Source organism: Drosophila sulfurigaster, chromosome 2R (genome assembly GCF_023558435.1).
Source record: "Drosophila sulfurigaster albostrigata strain 15112-1811.04 chromosome 2R, ASM2355843v2, whole genome shotgun sequence".
Classification (NCBI taxonomy): domain Eukaryota; kingdom Metazoa; phylum Arthropoda; class Insecta; order Diptera; family Drosophilidae; genus Drosophila; species Drosophila sulfurigaster.
The window spans coordinates 2,496,573-2,513,886 of NC_084882.1; the positions used below are offsets into that span (position 1 = coordinate 2,496,573).

General features: G+C 32.8%; 2 protein-coding genes and 1 non-coding gene across 4 annotated transcripts in view; all 3 read left to right on the forward strand.

Moving 5' to 3' along the window:
- Positions 1-13,488, forward strand: part of LOC133838901 (large ribosomal subunit protein eL15) — a 134,607-nt gene extending 121,119 nt beyond the window's left edge. Inside the window, exons 1-3 of one of the 2 annotated variants that reach the window (XM_062270153.1) lie at positions 12,075-12,210; positions 12,594-12,920; positions 13,095-13,488. In XM_062270153.1, coding sequence (XP_062126137.1) covers positions 12,612-12,920; positions 13,095-13,400 — 615 coding nt within the window. In that variant the 5' untranslated portion in view covers positions 12,075-12,210; positions 12,594-12,611 and the 3' untranslated portion in view covers positions 13,401-13,488. Of the gene's footprint in view, positions 1-12,074; positions 12,211-12,593; positions 12,921-13,094 lie in introns of those variants that run through there. The other variant, XM_062270154.1, reaches the window with a different exon arrangement.
- Positions 5,566-7,171, forward strand: LOC133838898 (calreticulin). The gene is made up of 4 exons (XM_062270147.1): positions 5,566-5,695; positions 5,767-5,871; positions 5,930-6,402; positions 6,477-7,171. Exons 1-4 carry the CDS (start codon positions 5,611-5,613, stop codon positions 7,023-7,025), a joined length of 1,212 nt encoding a protein of 403 aa, XP_062126131.1. The 5' UTR covers positions 5,566-5,610; the 3' UTR covers positions 7,026-7,171.
- Positions 12,341-12,421, forward strand: LOC133839713 (small nucleolar RNA Me18S-Gm1358). Its single transcript, XR_009894124.1, has one exon. It is a non-coding gene; the product is annotated as a small nucleolar RNA Me18S-Gm1358 (small nucleolar RNA).
- Positions 13,489-17,314: the final 3,826 nt, after the last annotated feature.

Consider the following 17,314-nt stretch of genomic DNA (forward strand, 5'->3'; position numbering starts at 1 on the left):
TAATTTGTGGGTGTAAGTTGTGTTCCGAAATTATCGTATGAGGCTCGTCGACTTTATTGGCCTGAGGTCCAATGTACTGTTATTGCACCCACAAATTTTCAAATGTCAGAAAATTTCGTATTTTTAGTTTAAAACGAGACGCATGACCACTATGCAGACTAAAGTGCATGCATGCATTTGATTAAGATCAACGACGATAAGTCGTTGGCGGTGGAATTGTAATTGAATTTGCATCAAATGGACGTATGCACTCCAAACTTGAACAGCGACCTCATAAAAAAGGTTTATATGAAGCAATCGCAAGGATATACAGGTTTTATTGATCAAGAAGGCAATAAATGGATTGAAGCAATCAGGAAGAGAGGGAAAAACGAAGCTGAACAAAGTTTTGCGAAAACTAGATTTTGTTCCATGCGGGACAAAGAATTGCGTCTACAAACAAAAGACAGGATGAAATCTTTCACTTATCGTGTCCTGTATATGTCGGCGATATTCTTATAGCTTGCCAGTTGAAGAAGGATTTGAACAGCTAAAACAGCGATGTCTAATGTATTTGAGGGTGATGATATGGGACCGTTCAAACTTTTTCTAGGTATCAAAACGCGATGGCGAGCTCGGCGAGATTACTTGGGGTCATTCACAGTACATCAAGAATCTATTACGACGGTAGTGACCAATATAAGCAGCAACTATAAGTTAATGTGGCTATCTCGTACAACCAGTCCTAATATTTTGCATTCAGTTGAGCGATGCGCAACAACTGGCAAAGAATCCTGTGTATCATTTAATTACATAAATTAATTTTGCATATGAATGAAAAATGGGGGACAAATAGTTTGTATGTAGTATGTATTAGCAAATGATATCATCGCAAACGAAGAATTTGCCGAAGTATAAACATATGGATATAACAAATTTGTTTTATTTAAAGTAGCCTTTGTAAATATGCTTGCATTGAGGAATAATGTAACATCAGTGCTCATAACTAATAACATAGCTGTTATTTTTCTTCTGTGAACTATTATGATAGTTATCATAATAAGATTCCTTTAATGATCCTTGTCTTGGTTAAAATCATATCGAAATGGAGGGAATATATGATCAAAATCCACTTCGCACAGAAAATGATAGATAGATAGAAAATGATAGATATACATAGTTGTTATAGGACATGTTAGCTTTGCTAAAATTGTGTTTAGAGTCCCCTTTTTTTATCTTTAGTGCACGAGTGCAGAAGAAATTTGGAGTGTGATTAATTTGGCCCAACAAAACATTTCAAACAAGAGCAGTTGAGTTGAGGAAAATTAGGAATTTTATTGGTTACATTCGCAAAATAAAAATTTCTTATTCGGCCAAATATATAAAGTTGTATAATATCCATTTGGTAATTTTTAAATTTATTACAAATGGTTTTAAGTACTGGTCTTTCTTGCTCTTATATTCTCGCTGCTTCAGATGATGTTTTGTATTTAGCTCATTTTTCTATAATTAATAACATTTCTTCTTTCTGATCGTGATCACTTTATATCAGTTGGTGATTTCAATATTGCTGGTATATCATGGCATTCCGTCAAGAATTTTAATTTTAATTTTTTGCTCCTCTATATCCCATGTTTTTATTGATAGTCTTTTCGGGGTATCATTGTCTCAGATTAATGGTATTCCAAATTGTTTAAACAGGTTTTATTTTGCTAAATGCTAAATGCTAAAAATATACCAAATGGTATATTTCGTATATCGATATAGTACCGCATTCAAAATATACCATAGATGGCACTATATACCAGATTGTTAGCCAAAGCAACTAAGACGCCTAGTAAGTAGGCGTTTTTGCCCATACAAAAGTATTTCTTTAATAACTTCGACAATGATCACAACCAAATTTTCAGGAATCATAACTACTATAGTAATTATTGTATATACCAAAATTTGCAACTTTAGCTTTAAAATTACGCTTGTTAATCGATTTTTTTGATTTGCGGAGGCGAAAGTGGGCGTGGCAAAAATTTGAAACAAACTTGATCTGCGTGCAAACATAACAAATGCTGTCGAAAAATTATAGCTCTATCTCTTATAGTCTCTGAGATCTAGGTGTTCACACGGACAGACACACAGACGGACATACGGACATGGCTAGATCGTCTCGGCTGTTGACGTTGATCAAGAATATATATACTTTATAGGGTCGGAGATGCCTCCTTCTACCTGTTACATACATTTCCTGTCGGCACAAAGTTATAATACCCTTCTACCCTAAGGGTAGCGGGTATAAAAATCGTAATTCGAGACTTTACAAAAAATTCAAGGAAACAGGCTTTTCCCTTAATTTTCTCCGCTATTCTGTTGCTCAAGCTGCTTTTCGCACTCATAACAATGAGTATTATAATACTTATTTGAGTAGGTGCAGAATAAGATTTCAGCGTGATCCGAAACGATTTTATGACTTCGTTGGCTATAAAACCTGTTTTTTCGGCAGGTCGGGATGGAGTGCCTAGTTGTGTGCTAAGGTATTGTGCTGGTAGTATCTGTAAACCGCTTTTTAAATTATTTGAATTATCCGTTAACTTATGCTCTTTTCCAAAAATCTGGAAAAAGTCACCTATCCTAAAAAAAAGGGAACAAATCTAAAGTTCAAAATTATCGCGGTATATCCAAACTGTCTGCCATTCCGAAAGCATTTGAAAAAATAATAATTTCTCAACTGCAACATCTGTGTAAATCTATAATTTCACCTTACCAACATGAGTTTGTGAAGTCTAGGTCCACTTCTACAAACTTATTGAAGTTCTCTTCCATTGTAATTAAAGGATTCTAGAATAAAATACAAACAGATGTCATTTACACCGATTTTAGTAAGGCTTTTGACTCAGTAAAGCATCACCTATTACTGTATAAACTTAATCTTTTAGGGTTACCTCGACTAGAATCTTAGAGTAAATATGTTACATCTCAACTGCAATAAACTTAAGTTTATGACCTTCTGTAGGAGTTCTTCCCAGGTAATATGATTTGAAGGTGTGAATGACATAGGGGTTCTGCTTGATGCAAAACTAAAATTTGATAAACATAATCTGTCCGCTGTAAATAGGGCCTTGGGTGTATTGGGACTTATAAAACGCTGGTCGAAAGAATTCAACGATCCCTACTCTACTAAAACTTCGTTTCACTGGTTCGTCCTATTTTGATATTTGCTCTTCGTAGTTTTATTTGGAACAATAATATTAGATTACCACCTTATCGCAGAAGACTTTTTTTTATTAAACCTTCCTTATCTTTATGACCGTAGAACTACGCAAGGTGCTGTTTTCATACAGAGACTAATTAATGGTGAAATAGACTCTTCGGAGCTGTTAAGTTAAACTAGTTTTGCGGTTCCGATCAGGATCACTAGGAATTTTCTTTCTCTTCTCATTTCACGTAGAACTCGTAACTTTGCGTGCTATAATCCCTTCCGTATTCTGTGTGTGAATTATAATAATCTCATTAACATAGTTTGCTCCGGCAAATCTCTTCCTCTGCTTAAAAGCTTATTATTAGCATATTTCATGTTATTTGGACGTTAACGTACTAACGGCAGTACCATCGAGTGGCCCAGCGATACCAAGCACGGGCTTGTTGACGCGCGGACAAAACAAACTAAATTTGTGATGCATGCATTAATCGAAAACCGCGAATTAATATTAAAAGACGCTGGACAGCTAATTAAGTTAACGTAAAATATGTTAGGATATATGTATAAGAAGATAGAAACAATAACTAAGTATTTAAGATTCTTAAAAATTTGGTTACGATCACATCAAAATTGTCAAAGTTATTAAAGAAAACGCTTAGTTGCTTTGTCTGACAATCTCGTATACTTCGCACACTATGGTATACATATGTATTTGTATTATTTTTGCAGTATTATCTTGCCAGCCTTTATTTAAAATGGGTGGCGAGCACACTCGACTCTAATTGGAATGATATTATTAGTTGTTGTTTTTTTTGGTTATCTTTTTTAAATATTTTTTGCGGGAAATTTGACGAATGTAATAATGGCACCACTTTTAATTTATAGGGGCTAAAGTGGGCGTGACAAAATTTTGAAACAAGGTTAATCCAAAATAACAATTGTATATCTGTATCTCTTTTAGTCTCTGTTGTCTACGTGTTCATACGGACAGAAAATCATGGCTTTCTACCCTATGTGTAGCGGGTATACAAATTATAAGCTTTACTTATTCACTTTAGTTAATAAGTAATCAATACTACCATGTGCTTAATCGATTACCATATACAGTGAATCGCAGCTTATTTCGTGCAGTCGCAAACTAAAAGTTTAAACCTCTACTGGGTCTAAACCATCAAAGATATTTCAAAAATTTAAATGAAGATTGGTACAGCAGAATTTGTAGATTTAAAATTAATAAGAAAATTTTCTTAATTTCAAAAGTAAAACATTGAGATAAAAAAAAATGTCGAGATGTTTTATACCGCAGCTTATTTCGTGCAGACATTTTATACAGACGAAATTCTAACTTTTTTGACTAGAATATTAGATGCCAGTTTTGGTATTTTTGCTACTTATAATAAAAGGTTTAATGAGTATTTTGACTTGGCCACATTGACGTATTTTTTTTAAATTTATTGTGAATCAATTGAGACGTTGTAGACTGTAGTTTAATAACTAGTCATCTATCTAGTAGTGTGGTGAGTATAAAACTATATAGATTTGCATAAATTTAATATTAAAAAAATTAATTGTGTTTCTTTAAATTATTCGATGCAACATATTTTTTAGTAATTTAAATTTACTAAATTATGCGTCACCGAGGGCACTCGAAAATTATAATATAATAATAATTTTATTTAGTATTAATTTTTCTATTTATTTGCGATTTTTACGATATTAAGAAACTCGATTTCAAAAGATCAGATTATTGTACAAAGTGGTTAATTTGATCTTCAAACATTTGCTTATGATTCTCTCTAATTTTTTTTATATTCTGACTTATTTGGTAGCAAAGCGATATGAAATATGGCGCCAAAATTTGTGAGTGGATTAATCAGCTGATTTATTATTTTTTCGATAACTATACCGAAATATTCAAAATACGGCCACCTTTTCAGAATCATTGCCGCATGATGCAGCTCTATTAGCCTTCTCTGTCTTACACACAGTCGCTTATGGATTAATGCGGCCGAAGGTTGTACTTGTCGGAAATTTTCAATGTGAGAAGGGAATATATGGGATATAATTTGAAATGTTCTAATCGATATTTTTGACAAAAATTGAAGAATAACAGTTTGTTATTACAATAATGTAAAATTGCAACAACCCGGTATTCGACACATTTTCGCATTGGGAGGGCTTGTTCGTTTTTATTGTTATCGAATGTCGTGTATTTAAAGTTAATACTTCGCAACACTAACAAATACGTTGTGAAATATGATTGGACCACATGTGCCCAATCAAAGCGTTCCACCGGGTATACACAACAAATATATTCATCTCTTTCTGACACATGGTATGTATACTATAGATTTAACCGGCTTTTCGACCCATTTATAAAATTTGTTTGATTCTTACAGTAAGTTTGTTTAAAGAGTTTGGTGCAGTAACACGTGTGCATGATGTTTCTAAAAGTAATCGCTCTTTTGCTGGCGATAGGATGTTTAAATGCCGAAGTGTATTTTGAAGAAAAGTTCGAAAATGGTAATTTGTCTGCAATGTTTGGAATTGTTTAGTTTTTGTATTTCAACTTCGACCTAATTTCTGAATTCCAGATAATTGGAAAACTGAATGGATCTATAGTAAGCATCCCGGAAAAGAGTTTGGAAAGTTTGTTCACTCTGCAGGCTCCTTTTACAATGATGCTGACTTGGACAAGGGTAGGACGTTTTATTTTATTTGGGCATTTTGCACAATTCAAATTCATAATTTACACAGGCATTCAGACATCGCAGGACGCCCGTTTTTATGCATTGTCTAATAAATTCGATGGATTCTCGAATAAGGGCAAACCTTTGGTGGTTCAATTTTCTGTAAAGCATGAGCAAAATATTGATTGCGGAGGCGGTTATGTGAAGTTGTTCGATTGCTCTCTGGACCAAACGGATATGCATGGTGAATCACCTTATGAAATCATGTTTGGACCCGACATCTGTGGACCTGGCACCAAAAAAGTGCATGTGATTTTAAGCTACAAAGGCAAGAATCACTTAATCAACAAAGATATTCGTTGCAAGGATGACGTGTATACACATTTCTACACATTGATTGTGAAGCCAGACAATACCTATGAAGTGCTAATTGATAATGAGAAAGTGGAATCTGGCAATCTTGAGGATGATTGGGATTTCTTGGCGCCCAAAAAGATTAAGGATCCAAATGCAAAGAAACCGGAAGATTGGGATGATAAGGTACTTCGAATATCTTTTACGCGCTTTTCCATCTTTGATAATTATTTTGGCAATTTTATTTTAATTTGGAACAGGCCACGATTCCCGATCCTGATGATAAGAAACCTGAGGATTGGGATAAGCCAGAGCACATTCCAGACCCCGATGCCTCAAAACCAGAAGATTGGGACGATGAAATGGACGGCGAATGGGAACCTCCTATGGTCGATAATCCTGACTACAAAGGAGAATGGCAGGCCAAGCAATTGGATAACCCTAATTACAAAGGAGCATGGGAGCATCCAGAGATCGATAATCCAGAATATAGTGCTGATGACAATCTCTATCTGCGCAATGAAATTTGCACTGTGGGCTTCGATCTGTGGCAAGTCAAATCGGGCACAATATTTGATAATGTCCTCATCACAGATGACATTGAATTAGCATCAAAGGTAGCGGCTGAAGTAAAAAATACACAAGCCGGTGAAAAGAAAGTGAAGGAATTGCAAGATGAGGTGCAGCGGAAAAAGGACGAAGAAGAGTCCAAGAAGAATGCCGATAAGGATGATGAAGACGATGATGATGATGACGACAATACAGAGTCTAAGCAAGAGACTGAAGACAATGGTCACGATGAATTATAAATGGCATTTACAAAAAAAAAAGTATTTGTGCATCTTTAATTTGTTTGACAAATACAATCATTCTTAATAATATTTATGTAGAATTAAAATTTGCAAGACTTATAAGTTTAAATAAATGAATTGCATATTAGTCTTCGAAACAATAATTTACCTGCATGAATTACGATTGTTTTATGTACATACATATAGTCAATACTAAAATGAACTGCACAAACTGTGCTTTCAATGAGGAACGGAACTCTTCTGATGATTAATGAACAAAAGAATGAGTCAAACATTTAATTATATATTGAATCTGATAGTTTTGTGGAGCTCAAAAGTACAAAATTCGCGCAAGTAATTATTTTATAAAAAGAATGCTTTTAAATCGAGATTTTTAAGTCTCAATTTGACGTATCCTTGGTTAATAACTAAGGAACACATTTTGTTATATTTTATACAAAGTTTAGAGTTACTAGGAGTTATTATAAGCTGCAGTACTTTTGGTGAATGAAGTTGGGTAAAATATTTGTTTAATTATAAAGCTATTTAATTTAATTACTTAAATTCTAAAATCCCATGAAAAAGTAGTTGAAATCATCTGAATGAAATCGGTTAAAATGGTAGCATACCCCTTTTTGTGGTAAACAGCTGATTGGCAAATAGATTGCTTTCAGAGGAAAGCAGAAATCATCTATGAAGGATGAAATCATCATCTTCATTCTATCCACGCAGGCAATTGAAAATTAAAAATGAGAAAGCCGTTTTTCGCGTTGTTTACTTCTGACCAAAATAACAAGTCCGCTGTTTCAGCATTAAGAAATGAATTATAAGATTGCAAAACGATGACCAAAAACTTGTGTAAATCGAAACTTGTGTAAACGAAAACGATTGAATAGTTAATACTGGTGCACGCATGATAACTTCTTAATTTCAGTGTCAATTTCGATACAAAAATATGGGATGGAAAATAATGTTTAATTTTCAATGTATTCTAGCCCCAATTTAAATTGATTTCGTTTTTAAAATCTGAAAATCAACTAATTATGAGTTGTAGACTACAGTTTTAGGAATAAAATTTAGTACAATCAATAACGCTAGAGCAATTTTTCAAAACGAAAACGAAAAACTAATTACAAAACGAGCAAATTTGTCTTGTTGAAATGAAAAGTAAATGCTTTTTTCTACATATATCAAATTGGATATTATTTGCAAAAGGAAAAAAAAATAGTTGACTCATAGGTTTAATGTAAAATAGCAAATACATAAGTTTCTTTCAGGGGAAGCATAAATTATCTATGGAGGATAAAATGATCATAATGTGAGTTCTATCCACGCGGGAAATTGGACATACGAATTTCCTTTTTTCGGGTTATTTATTGACTAGGTATTGCGGAAATATATCAAAATATCGATATATTTTCTCTTAAAGAAATATTATCATCGCGATATTTTTTTGGTAAAAATAGTCGATATTGATATTTTTGAGATGATATCTCCACTGAAAATGTGAGCGGAGATTCTTATGTGACCGTCAGCTTAGTGATTCCTAAGATTAATACAAAATTAAAAGAAAAATTAAAATTAAAAGAAGAATGTGGTTACCGCTGAGGGCATCGAAACAAATGATACCCTTCTAAAAATATAAGATAAGCGATTGAGTGGTTTGCTGCAGTCCAATATCGTGATGAAAGGTACTATGCTTGATCCTCGTTTTAAAAAAATGTTAGTCGATATGTCACCGATTAAATCATTAAGCAGAAAATAAACAAACAGAAATATTGCCTTCGTCTGAAGGAGAAATAGATTGCAGAGAACAGGACATGGTCGCATTAAGTGTACAGGAAAATTTTCTAGATTTGCAAAAAAGGATCATATAACTCCGAGGCTCTGCAGTCCAGAGTTCCAAAAGAAAGGAAATGCAGCTTTTCTTAAGTATGACATTTTGTAGTTGGGAGACAAATCCTTTGGAATTCTGGATTTCACAATTGTCAACTATGCTCACGATAGCAAATGTGGCATTAGGTTGATTAAACACGCATGGTAGTTTGGTTCCATCTTAACGGTTGGCTTCTGCCATAAAGTGTGTTGTTTGTAACTCGCATCGTCGTATGACAGACCAGCATGTAACCGAACGATTTTAAAATCGTTAAATACAGATTTGTTTTCTAACCTAATTAAAAGCATTAAGTACAAATTTCATGAATTAATAATTAATACGTTTTTAAAATATTTAAAATTGAACACAATGGACTGTGCTCTATACCACATACATATGTACTTAATAGTGTTGTTATTTTTATTTCGAAGAACGTAAATAAGGCTGCAAATATAGTGCGCGCTGAGACGAAGATGAAGATGAAGACGAAGCTGAAGACAAAAAACAGTGCAGTACAATTCATATAAATTCGTTCAGCCGCAAACATACTGCGCGCAGAGACGAAGATGAACGGTGCAGTACTGTTTTTGAAGACAAATCGCTTGCTATTTTGCCTTTGTTGATATTTTTTTTTTTGTTCTACCCATGCTTTGGCGGAGTGCATGTTACAATTTACATGTGATTTTTGATTTGCCTGACGGACAAGTTTTGTGAAAATTTCAATTATAAATGAAGAGTTAATTTTCAAATTAAGAAAAATTAAATAAACATGTAACTAAATTAAAAGTTAAAATGATTGAAATGAATGAACTAAATCTATTTTAAAAAATTTTCTACCTTAACGTTACAATTTGCCTTTCTGCAGGTATAATTGGGGTTTTAGTTGTTTTTTTTTTTTTCTTCAGCTTTGTTGCTTCAGAGTGGGTATAATATTTGTTTTTTTTTCTTTATTCACTTTTTAAATAAAAAATAGTCTATTGTGTCTCAAATAGCTGTTATTTGCAGTCCATAGTTGATGAAATCATATATTATAACGTTTGTTTGATTATACATATTCTTGGGCCTGTAACAGACCCAAACTTACAGCAACTTGAAACCTTTATTCAAATTTAGCTGAATATTAAAAAATTTCAAAAATACTCGATATATCGATATTTTAAAAATATATTTCTTAATATCATCGTGCTATATATTTTAGACAGCAAATATCATCAATGCGATATTTTTCCAAAATCCAAAAACCCTACTTCTGACCAAAACACAAGTCAGCTCTTTCAGCAGCATGAAGTGAAGCGTTCCGATTGTAAAACGATGACCTAAAACTTGTGAAAACCAGAGCACCTAACCTAAACGAAAATCTCGGTTTTGGTCCCAAAACGACAACGAAAAGTGACTACCGGAGCACGCCTGATTCAGGCGTTTTAGTTTCAAATCGACCTGATTTGTGATATTGACCTTCGTGTATTTTATATTTACCCATTTAAATTAATTACATTCAATATAACATATTTATAACATAAAATTAATGTTATATATCAATATTTATTTATTATTTACTTCTTGGCATACTCACTTCTAAAACTTAAAGCCGAGCACACTATTTTAAAAATCTTAAAGCTTATTTTAAGCATGGGTCGACGCTCTCTAATAATATCTCTATAATAATATAATTATTACTCATGTTATGTGTATATCTATTTGAGCTCAGTTACTCAGTATGTAGAACTAGGTACTCAATTCTGTAATTTGTTTAGGCTGCATCATAGAAATTATCATTAAGTAATCTTCCACCGCATTATTCTGTAAGCAGCTGTATGTAGAGAGGAACGGCTTATATAGTCGCTTGATTGATCATGAGGTAATGATTCTGAAAAGGTGTCGGTATTTTGGAATATTTAATCGAAGAAAGTGTGATATCGATGGAAATCAGATGATTATTCAAATTCCAAATTTTGGCGCCTTAAAATTATTGCAAATTGGAATTCCATAAAAAAAAAACAAAATTGAGAAATCAAAAAGAAATAAGCACAGGTATAAAAGTGTTTTAAGAAAATCGTCAAGTCGATCAATATGACCTGTTTGTATAAAAGTATGATCGTTACTGAGCGAGTTGCTTATTATGATGGAAAACCGAAATAGGTAATGTCAAATGATGAATAACATATAATATTGCATATATTTATTATTTTCTTATTTTTCCTGCTTGAGTTTGTTTACTTTTTTATCTCTAAACAATTGATGCAGCTTTGGCGTAAACCACTTGTATCATGGAATTTCATAATTACACCTGGTTTAAATAGAGTATGACAGTCCAGCATCAGAAGTATCGATATCTCTCATATATTATAGGCTAGAGCTGTATAAACAAAATTCATTTAAATTTTTCCAAGAATGATGTGTATCCAAAAGACTACATTTTGTGGACAGAATAAGTTTTTCCGAAAGCTATGCAGCTTTGACAAAATGATAACGTTTTTATCTGACCAAAATATTAACTAGTTCATTATTCATCGATTTCATTAGGCATTTGTATATTGGTCAAAAGTAAACAATGTGAAAAAATGACTTTCGTTTTTTTAATTGCCTGCGTGGTTTGAACGCACATAAGGATGATTTTAACCTGCATAGATGATGATTTATGCCTCTCCCTTTGCTTTTTTGGACAAGAAAAGTTTTTTATCTTTTATTTTCAAAAGTCAATTGCACGACAATCAGCTGTTTCCCACAAAAAAGGATGCCACCTTTCTAATCGATTTCATTTTGGTGATTTCAACTATCTCTTTATGCACTTTTAGGTATTAACCTATTAAATTAAAGGGATTTGTTCATATAAATTTATTGTTTATCACATTTAAAAAATTAATGCTATCTGTTCTACTATAAAATTATCTCATATTTTGGCGATAACTCTTGGTGACAAATTTTCGGTCGCTAACGAAATCGAAAATTGTTGTTGCCAACGGCAAAATTTTATTTGCGAATTCGAGGTGTGGTCAGAAATAGGTTGTTTCTAAAATAATTACATGCTTAATTGATCTTCTGGCGGTCTTGAATTAACGTCAATAAATCAATGAACCACTTATTTATATTTTCATTTCCAAATAAGACAAACTCGTTCGTTTTGCAAATCGAAAGAATCTTGAGAAATTGAAAACGACTCAGTGTGACCGTGGTGTAAATAATCTGTACCATTTCCGACGTTTCAACCATTTTGTTAGTTTTGCTTTTAATATTTTGGAGAAGATTAGTGTGTAAATGTAACTCTGTCGTCGACAACTAGCCGGAAGTCAGTTAAGTCTTTCTTTTGGATTTTGGTCGACCTCGAAGGTGGGTGGCAAAGAAATGTTGCAAGAACAAATATTTTTTTTAAGTGTGAATCTTTTTATATTTTTCTTAATGTGAATGATTCTTTGATTATTAATAATTGTGCCTGATGGTTAGAATAGTTATTTTCCTTATTGTCGAATGATGATACTTCCATGCACCACTCTGAAGCGGTTATTGCGCAAAGTGCAGATTATGGATATTCTGACAAGTGACAAAGTTGAAAGTATTAGTCGTATTTTTGAATGTGCGTTTTAAGGTTGACATTTTTTTCTTTAAATATGTATTTCAATTAGAAAGAGTATGAAAATCAGGAAGAAACAACGAGATTAATAGACCAATGATGTGACAAGTTATTAAAAATAACAAATTTCATTTGTTACTAGGTCTATCGGCTATTGGAAATGGGTGCCTACCGTTATATGCAAGAGTTGTATAGAAAGAAGCAGAGTGATGTTATGCGCTACCTGCTTCGCATACGCGTGTGGCAGTATCGCCAATTGACAAAGCTGCATCGCTCGCCTAGGCCGACTCGTCCAGATAAGGCTCGTCGCTTGGGGTACCGTGCCAAACAGGGTTTCGTTATCTACAGGATTCGTGTTCGTCGAGGCGGTCGCAAACGTCCAGTGCCTAAGGGATGCACCTACGGTAAGCCAAAGAGCCATGGTGTGAATCAATTGAAGCCGTATCGTGGATTGCAGTCCATTGCTGAGGTAAGTAATTCTAACATTAGACATACTAAATTTTTCATATGATGATATCGTAATGTTTGTTGAACTTGTATGATGTGTACTAACTTCCTTAGATGTCTGATTTTGATTCAACATTTAATACAGTATGAAAGGTGTCAACATGCGATAATATGAAATTTATTTTTTTTTTTGTAGGAACGCGTTGGTCGCAGACTTGGTGGTTTGCGTGTTTTGAACTCTTACTGGGTTGCACAAGATGCTTCTTACAAATATTTCGAGGTCATTTTGGTGGACATTCATCACAACGCTATCTGCCGTGACCCCAAAATTAATTGGATCTGTAAGCACGTACACAAGCATCGTGAGCTTCGTGGTCTCACTTCGGCAGGAAAGAGTTCCCGTGGCATTGGAAAGGGCTACAGATACTCGCAAACCATTGGTGGATCTAGACGTGCTGCCTGGAAGCGGAAGAACCGTGAGCAGATGCATAGGAAGCGTTAAGTGTGATCAGACTGGACTATTTTGTTGTCAACACACATTTCAAATATGAATTAAAGTCCATTAAAATTACTGGCTTTTGATACGTGTACTTTCCATTTTTATTAGATAGAAAAATTTACGTCTTGATCTTGTAGCGGCAGGATATAATAGTTTGTCATACATAACCAATGTAGAGTTGATTTCCATAATTTAAATTCAAAATTCGGCAAAATAATTTATTTAAGAATTATTTGGCGCGCTAGATGATTTAGTAGGGGAAGCATGTTAGGCATTATAAGTTGAACATCTTGAATATATCTAAATGTTCTCGTGAATAAATTTCTTTTAAAATGAATGTTTTACCGCCCTGATTAAAAAGAATAAGAAAATGGTGGCAATGGATGGAGGCTTTATTCACACTTATTGTAGTCATTCAGTCATAAGTTGTACTATGTACAATTATGTATGTAGCGTATGCAAATCGCTGAGGTGCAACTTGTTTACTGAGAGTGATTTGGTATGCAGTTCAAGCAATGTACAGTGGGTTTATACGGTCCGAGTCGAAGGCCTCAGCAGCCAGTACTCTCTTCTCTATTTAAATGTAGTATTAAATACTAGTTTTAATATAATAAAATAAAATAATTTATACGGTCCAGATTTGCATTGACGCCTTAAGCCAGATTAGCTAAAAAAAAAAAAAACTTATTAATACATTGAAATAATGAATGAGCATGGGTTATTGTTGCCATAGAGCGAGACAAAGTTGGTGAGTTCATCAGTTTCTTTTACCAATTGCATTTAAGCAAATGTTTCAGCGAATGAGTTGAATAACTGCGCTGCTCGGCATAATTTATTCATTATATCTGGAAACAACGCTCTACGTAAACATATTTAGATAGGATGAGAATATCAAAGTTAATAAATAGGCTTATTTAATTTTTTTATTCATTAATTGATTTTGCTTATTTCCAATTTGCATTTTCTTATGCTCTTGTTTTGAACGATCACATTCGTTTATATTATTTTAAACATTAAATTTCATACGATTTTTGGGTTTTATATAGTTCTCGGAAAAGAATTTTAGTTAAATTTGAAATAATTTTATTTTATATAATTTTTAAATGCAATAATCAGCTTCTTCCCACTTTCAAAAAAAATATCAAAATATTAGTTAGTTTAATATCAGTGCAGTATCGTTAAAGACTATTGTGATTATTCTATTATTGACTATGTGTGATTATTCATTCATAAGAATTTTTAAATACCAAGTACATATTAACTTTTTGCACAGAACAAAAAGCAGAATGCCATTTATGAAGCATACTCCGGTATTCATATGTATAAAATATTATATTAACTTTGTGCCTCCAGGAAACGTATGTCACATGCAAAATGAGGTATCTCCGACCCTTTGAAGAATTTAACATATTTACCAAATGTAGCAAATATTTGGTACATACAATAATAAATATAATTTTTATGATTCTTGAAAAATGGAAAACTTATAGAAATTGCTTTGGCTTACAATTTGGTATATTTTACTCTATGGTCTACTTTAAGTATAGTACTATATTAATAAACCAAATAAAGCCTGAAGGGTATATTTTAGTATATTTACATTATTTTGGTATTTTTTAAAAATTAGCCTGGCCTGTTTTGCTTTTATTAACAATGCGTAGCGGATATCTCACAATCGAGCAGACTCGATTGTAGTTTTATTATTTGTTTTGTCGAATAGGGTACTCAATATTCGTAAAAATTGTCATAGGCCCAAAACAATATTAAAGAGCATAGATTTTAGATATGGTAGCAAGTACAGCAATAAATGCTCCTCATTTGGGTCTTGGGGCAACTCGGTAAGGCGAAAACCTGGAGCATATTCCAAGCAAATAAATGCTTTATTGCTTTAAAAGTGAATTTTGGCGTCTATAGCTAATAAATAGTTGATCCAATGTTACTATTTGGGGAAATTTAACATTTTGGGGAGTTGCACTGGTGTTTTGGTTGAGAATTCGCATTAGACAAGGCTACTTCCTTGCTAAGGCGAATTCCATGATTTATGTTAATATGTGATCATCGACCATATACTAATGAAATTAATTAATTAAAATTATTAAAAATTGTAAGTCAGTTTTTAATTTTGTTTCGAATTAGAAATGCAAGTTTCGAAAGTGGTGTTATTTTATCAACGTAAATTTTTAAGCAAATCTAAATAGAAAAAAAAATTCGCTCTTGTTCAAATAGAAACCAAACGTATCGATTTATTAAAATATTTAACTATTTTGCTGTGCACTTTTTGCACTATGTGATTAACTCAGTTTATGGCGCTGTTCGTTGAACACATTTTTTAAATTTGCTCTTCTGCTCGCGACTATGGTAGGCTCATCCATCAGTAAATCACAATTAAATTTAAGTTTTTATACCCGCTAGCTATAAGGTAGAAGGGAAAAGTGCCGACAGAAAATTTATGTAAGAGATAGAAGCAGGCATCTCCGACACCATAAAGTCTATATATATCTGGATCTCAGTGACAATAAGAGATAGACAGGCATGCTCCGGTTTTCACTTTCGGTTTTCGTTTTCGTTTTGAAAACGAAAACGACAAAATTGGTGCTCCCGTTTTCACATTCACAAGATTTTTTCGAATTCCAAAACGAGAAAATTTGTCTTGCCGAAATGAAAAGTAAATGCCTCTTTCTATATTAAATCGAATCTTATTTGCAAAAGGAAAAAAGTAGTTGACGTATTGGTTTATTGTCGTTATTTTAAGACCTCTAGAAGATCAATTAGGCTTGTAATTATTTTTAAAACGAGTAATTTCTGACCCCACCTCAAATTTGGATAGCAAATTTTGCCGTCGGCAACAACAATTTTCGTTTTGGTGAGCGACCGATAAGTCCGACACCATGAGTTATCGCCTAAGCTGCCATACTTTTGATAGAATGAAAAAGCTAGTTAAAAATTCTTGTATAATCAAACGGATGGCGATAAATTTGTTGAAGTTGGGTAAAATATGTTTTTTAAAAATTAATTTATTTAATTTAATTACTTATGTGTTAAAATTTTATAAAAAAAATTGTTGGAATAACCGGAATGAAATACATTAAAAAGGTGGCATCCCCATTTTTTTTGGGAAACAGCTGATTGCCGTTCAACTGATTTTTTTAAAGAAAGTATCAAATCTTTGCAAAAAAGACAAAAGCCAAATATATTTTATTCAGGGGAAGCATAAAAAAACAATGCAGGATAAAAATATCTTTATGTGAGCTCAATCCACGCACGAAATTGGGCATACAAAAAACATTTTTTCGCGTTGTTTACTTTTAACCAAAACACAAGTCAGCTGTTTTAGCAGTAAAATGAAACGTTCCGATAGCAAAACGATGACCAAAACGTGTGAAAACCGGAGCACCTAAAAACGAAAATCTCGGTTTTGGTCCCAAAACGAAAACGAAAACGAAAAGTGAAAACCGGAGCATGCCTGAGAGATCGGCAATATATGATTAGGTATTTAAATTTCCATTGCAACATTGCATTTCCATCTCCGAAAGAAAAAAACATAAATTTATGTTAAATATGATTGTTGATAAATTTATAATAGTAATAAAATTTATAATAAAATTTATAATCTTATTAAATATATTATTATTGAAGTTTTGCTTATAAATATATTCTTAGTTTACATTTAAATAATATTTGTTAATAATTCATTTATTTCATTGATTTCATCTTCATCGTCATTTAAATATTTGTCATTTTTGTTTATCTTCATAATGTATTTTCAGGCAATGTGTATGTATGGCAACATTTCCCATGCCTGCGCGCAATCCATATCTGAAAACTTAAAAAAAAAATTATTTAAAAATTATACAAATTTTGATTAAACAAATATAGCAAACCTTAATATAGCAATGCTTAATATTGCATTTAAGGTA

Excerpts from the sequence above, each read along its gene's own strand:
- LOC133838898 (XM_062270147.1), top strand. The coding sequence starts at position 5,611 with ATGATGTTTCTAAAAGTAATCGCTCTTTTGCTGGCGATAGGATGTTTA. Across the intron at positions 5,696-5,766 it reads TGAAGAAAAGTTCGAAAATG|ATAATTGGAAAACTGAATGG; the intron begins GTAATTTGTCTG and ends TCTGAATTCCAG. Across the intron at positions 6,403-6,476 it reads CGGAAGATTGGGATGATAAG|GCCACGATTCCCGATCCTGA; the intron begins GTACTTCGAATA and ends AATTTGGAACAG.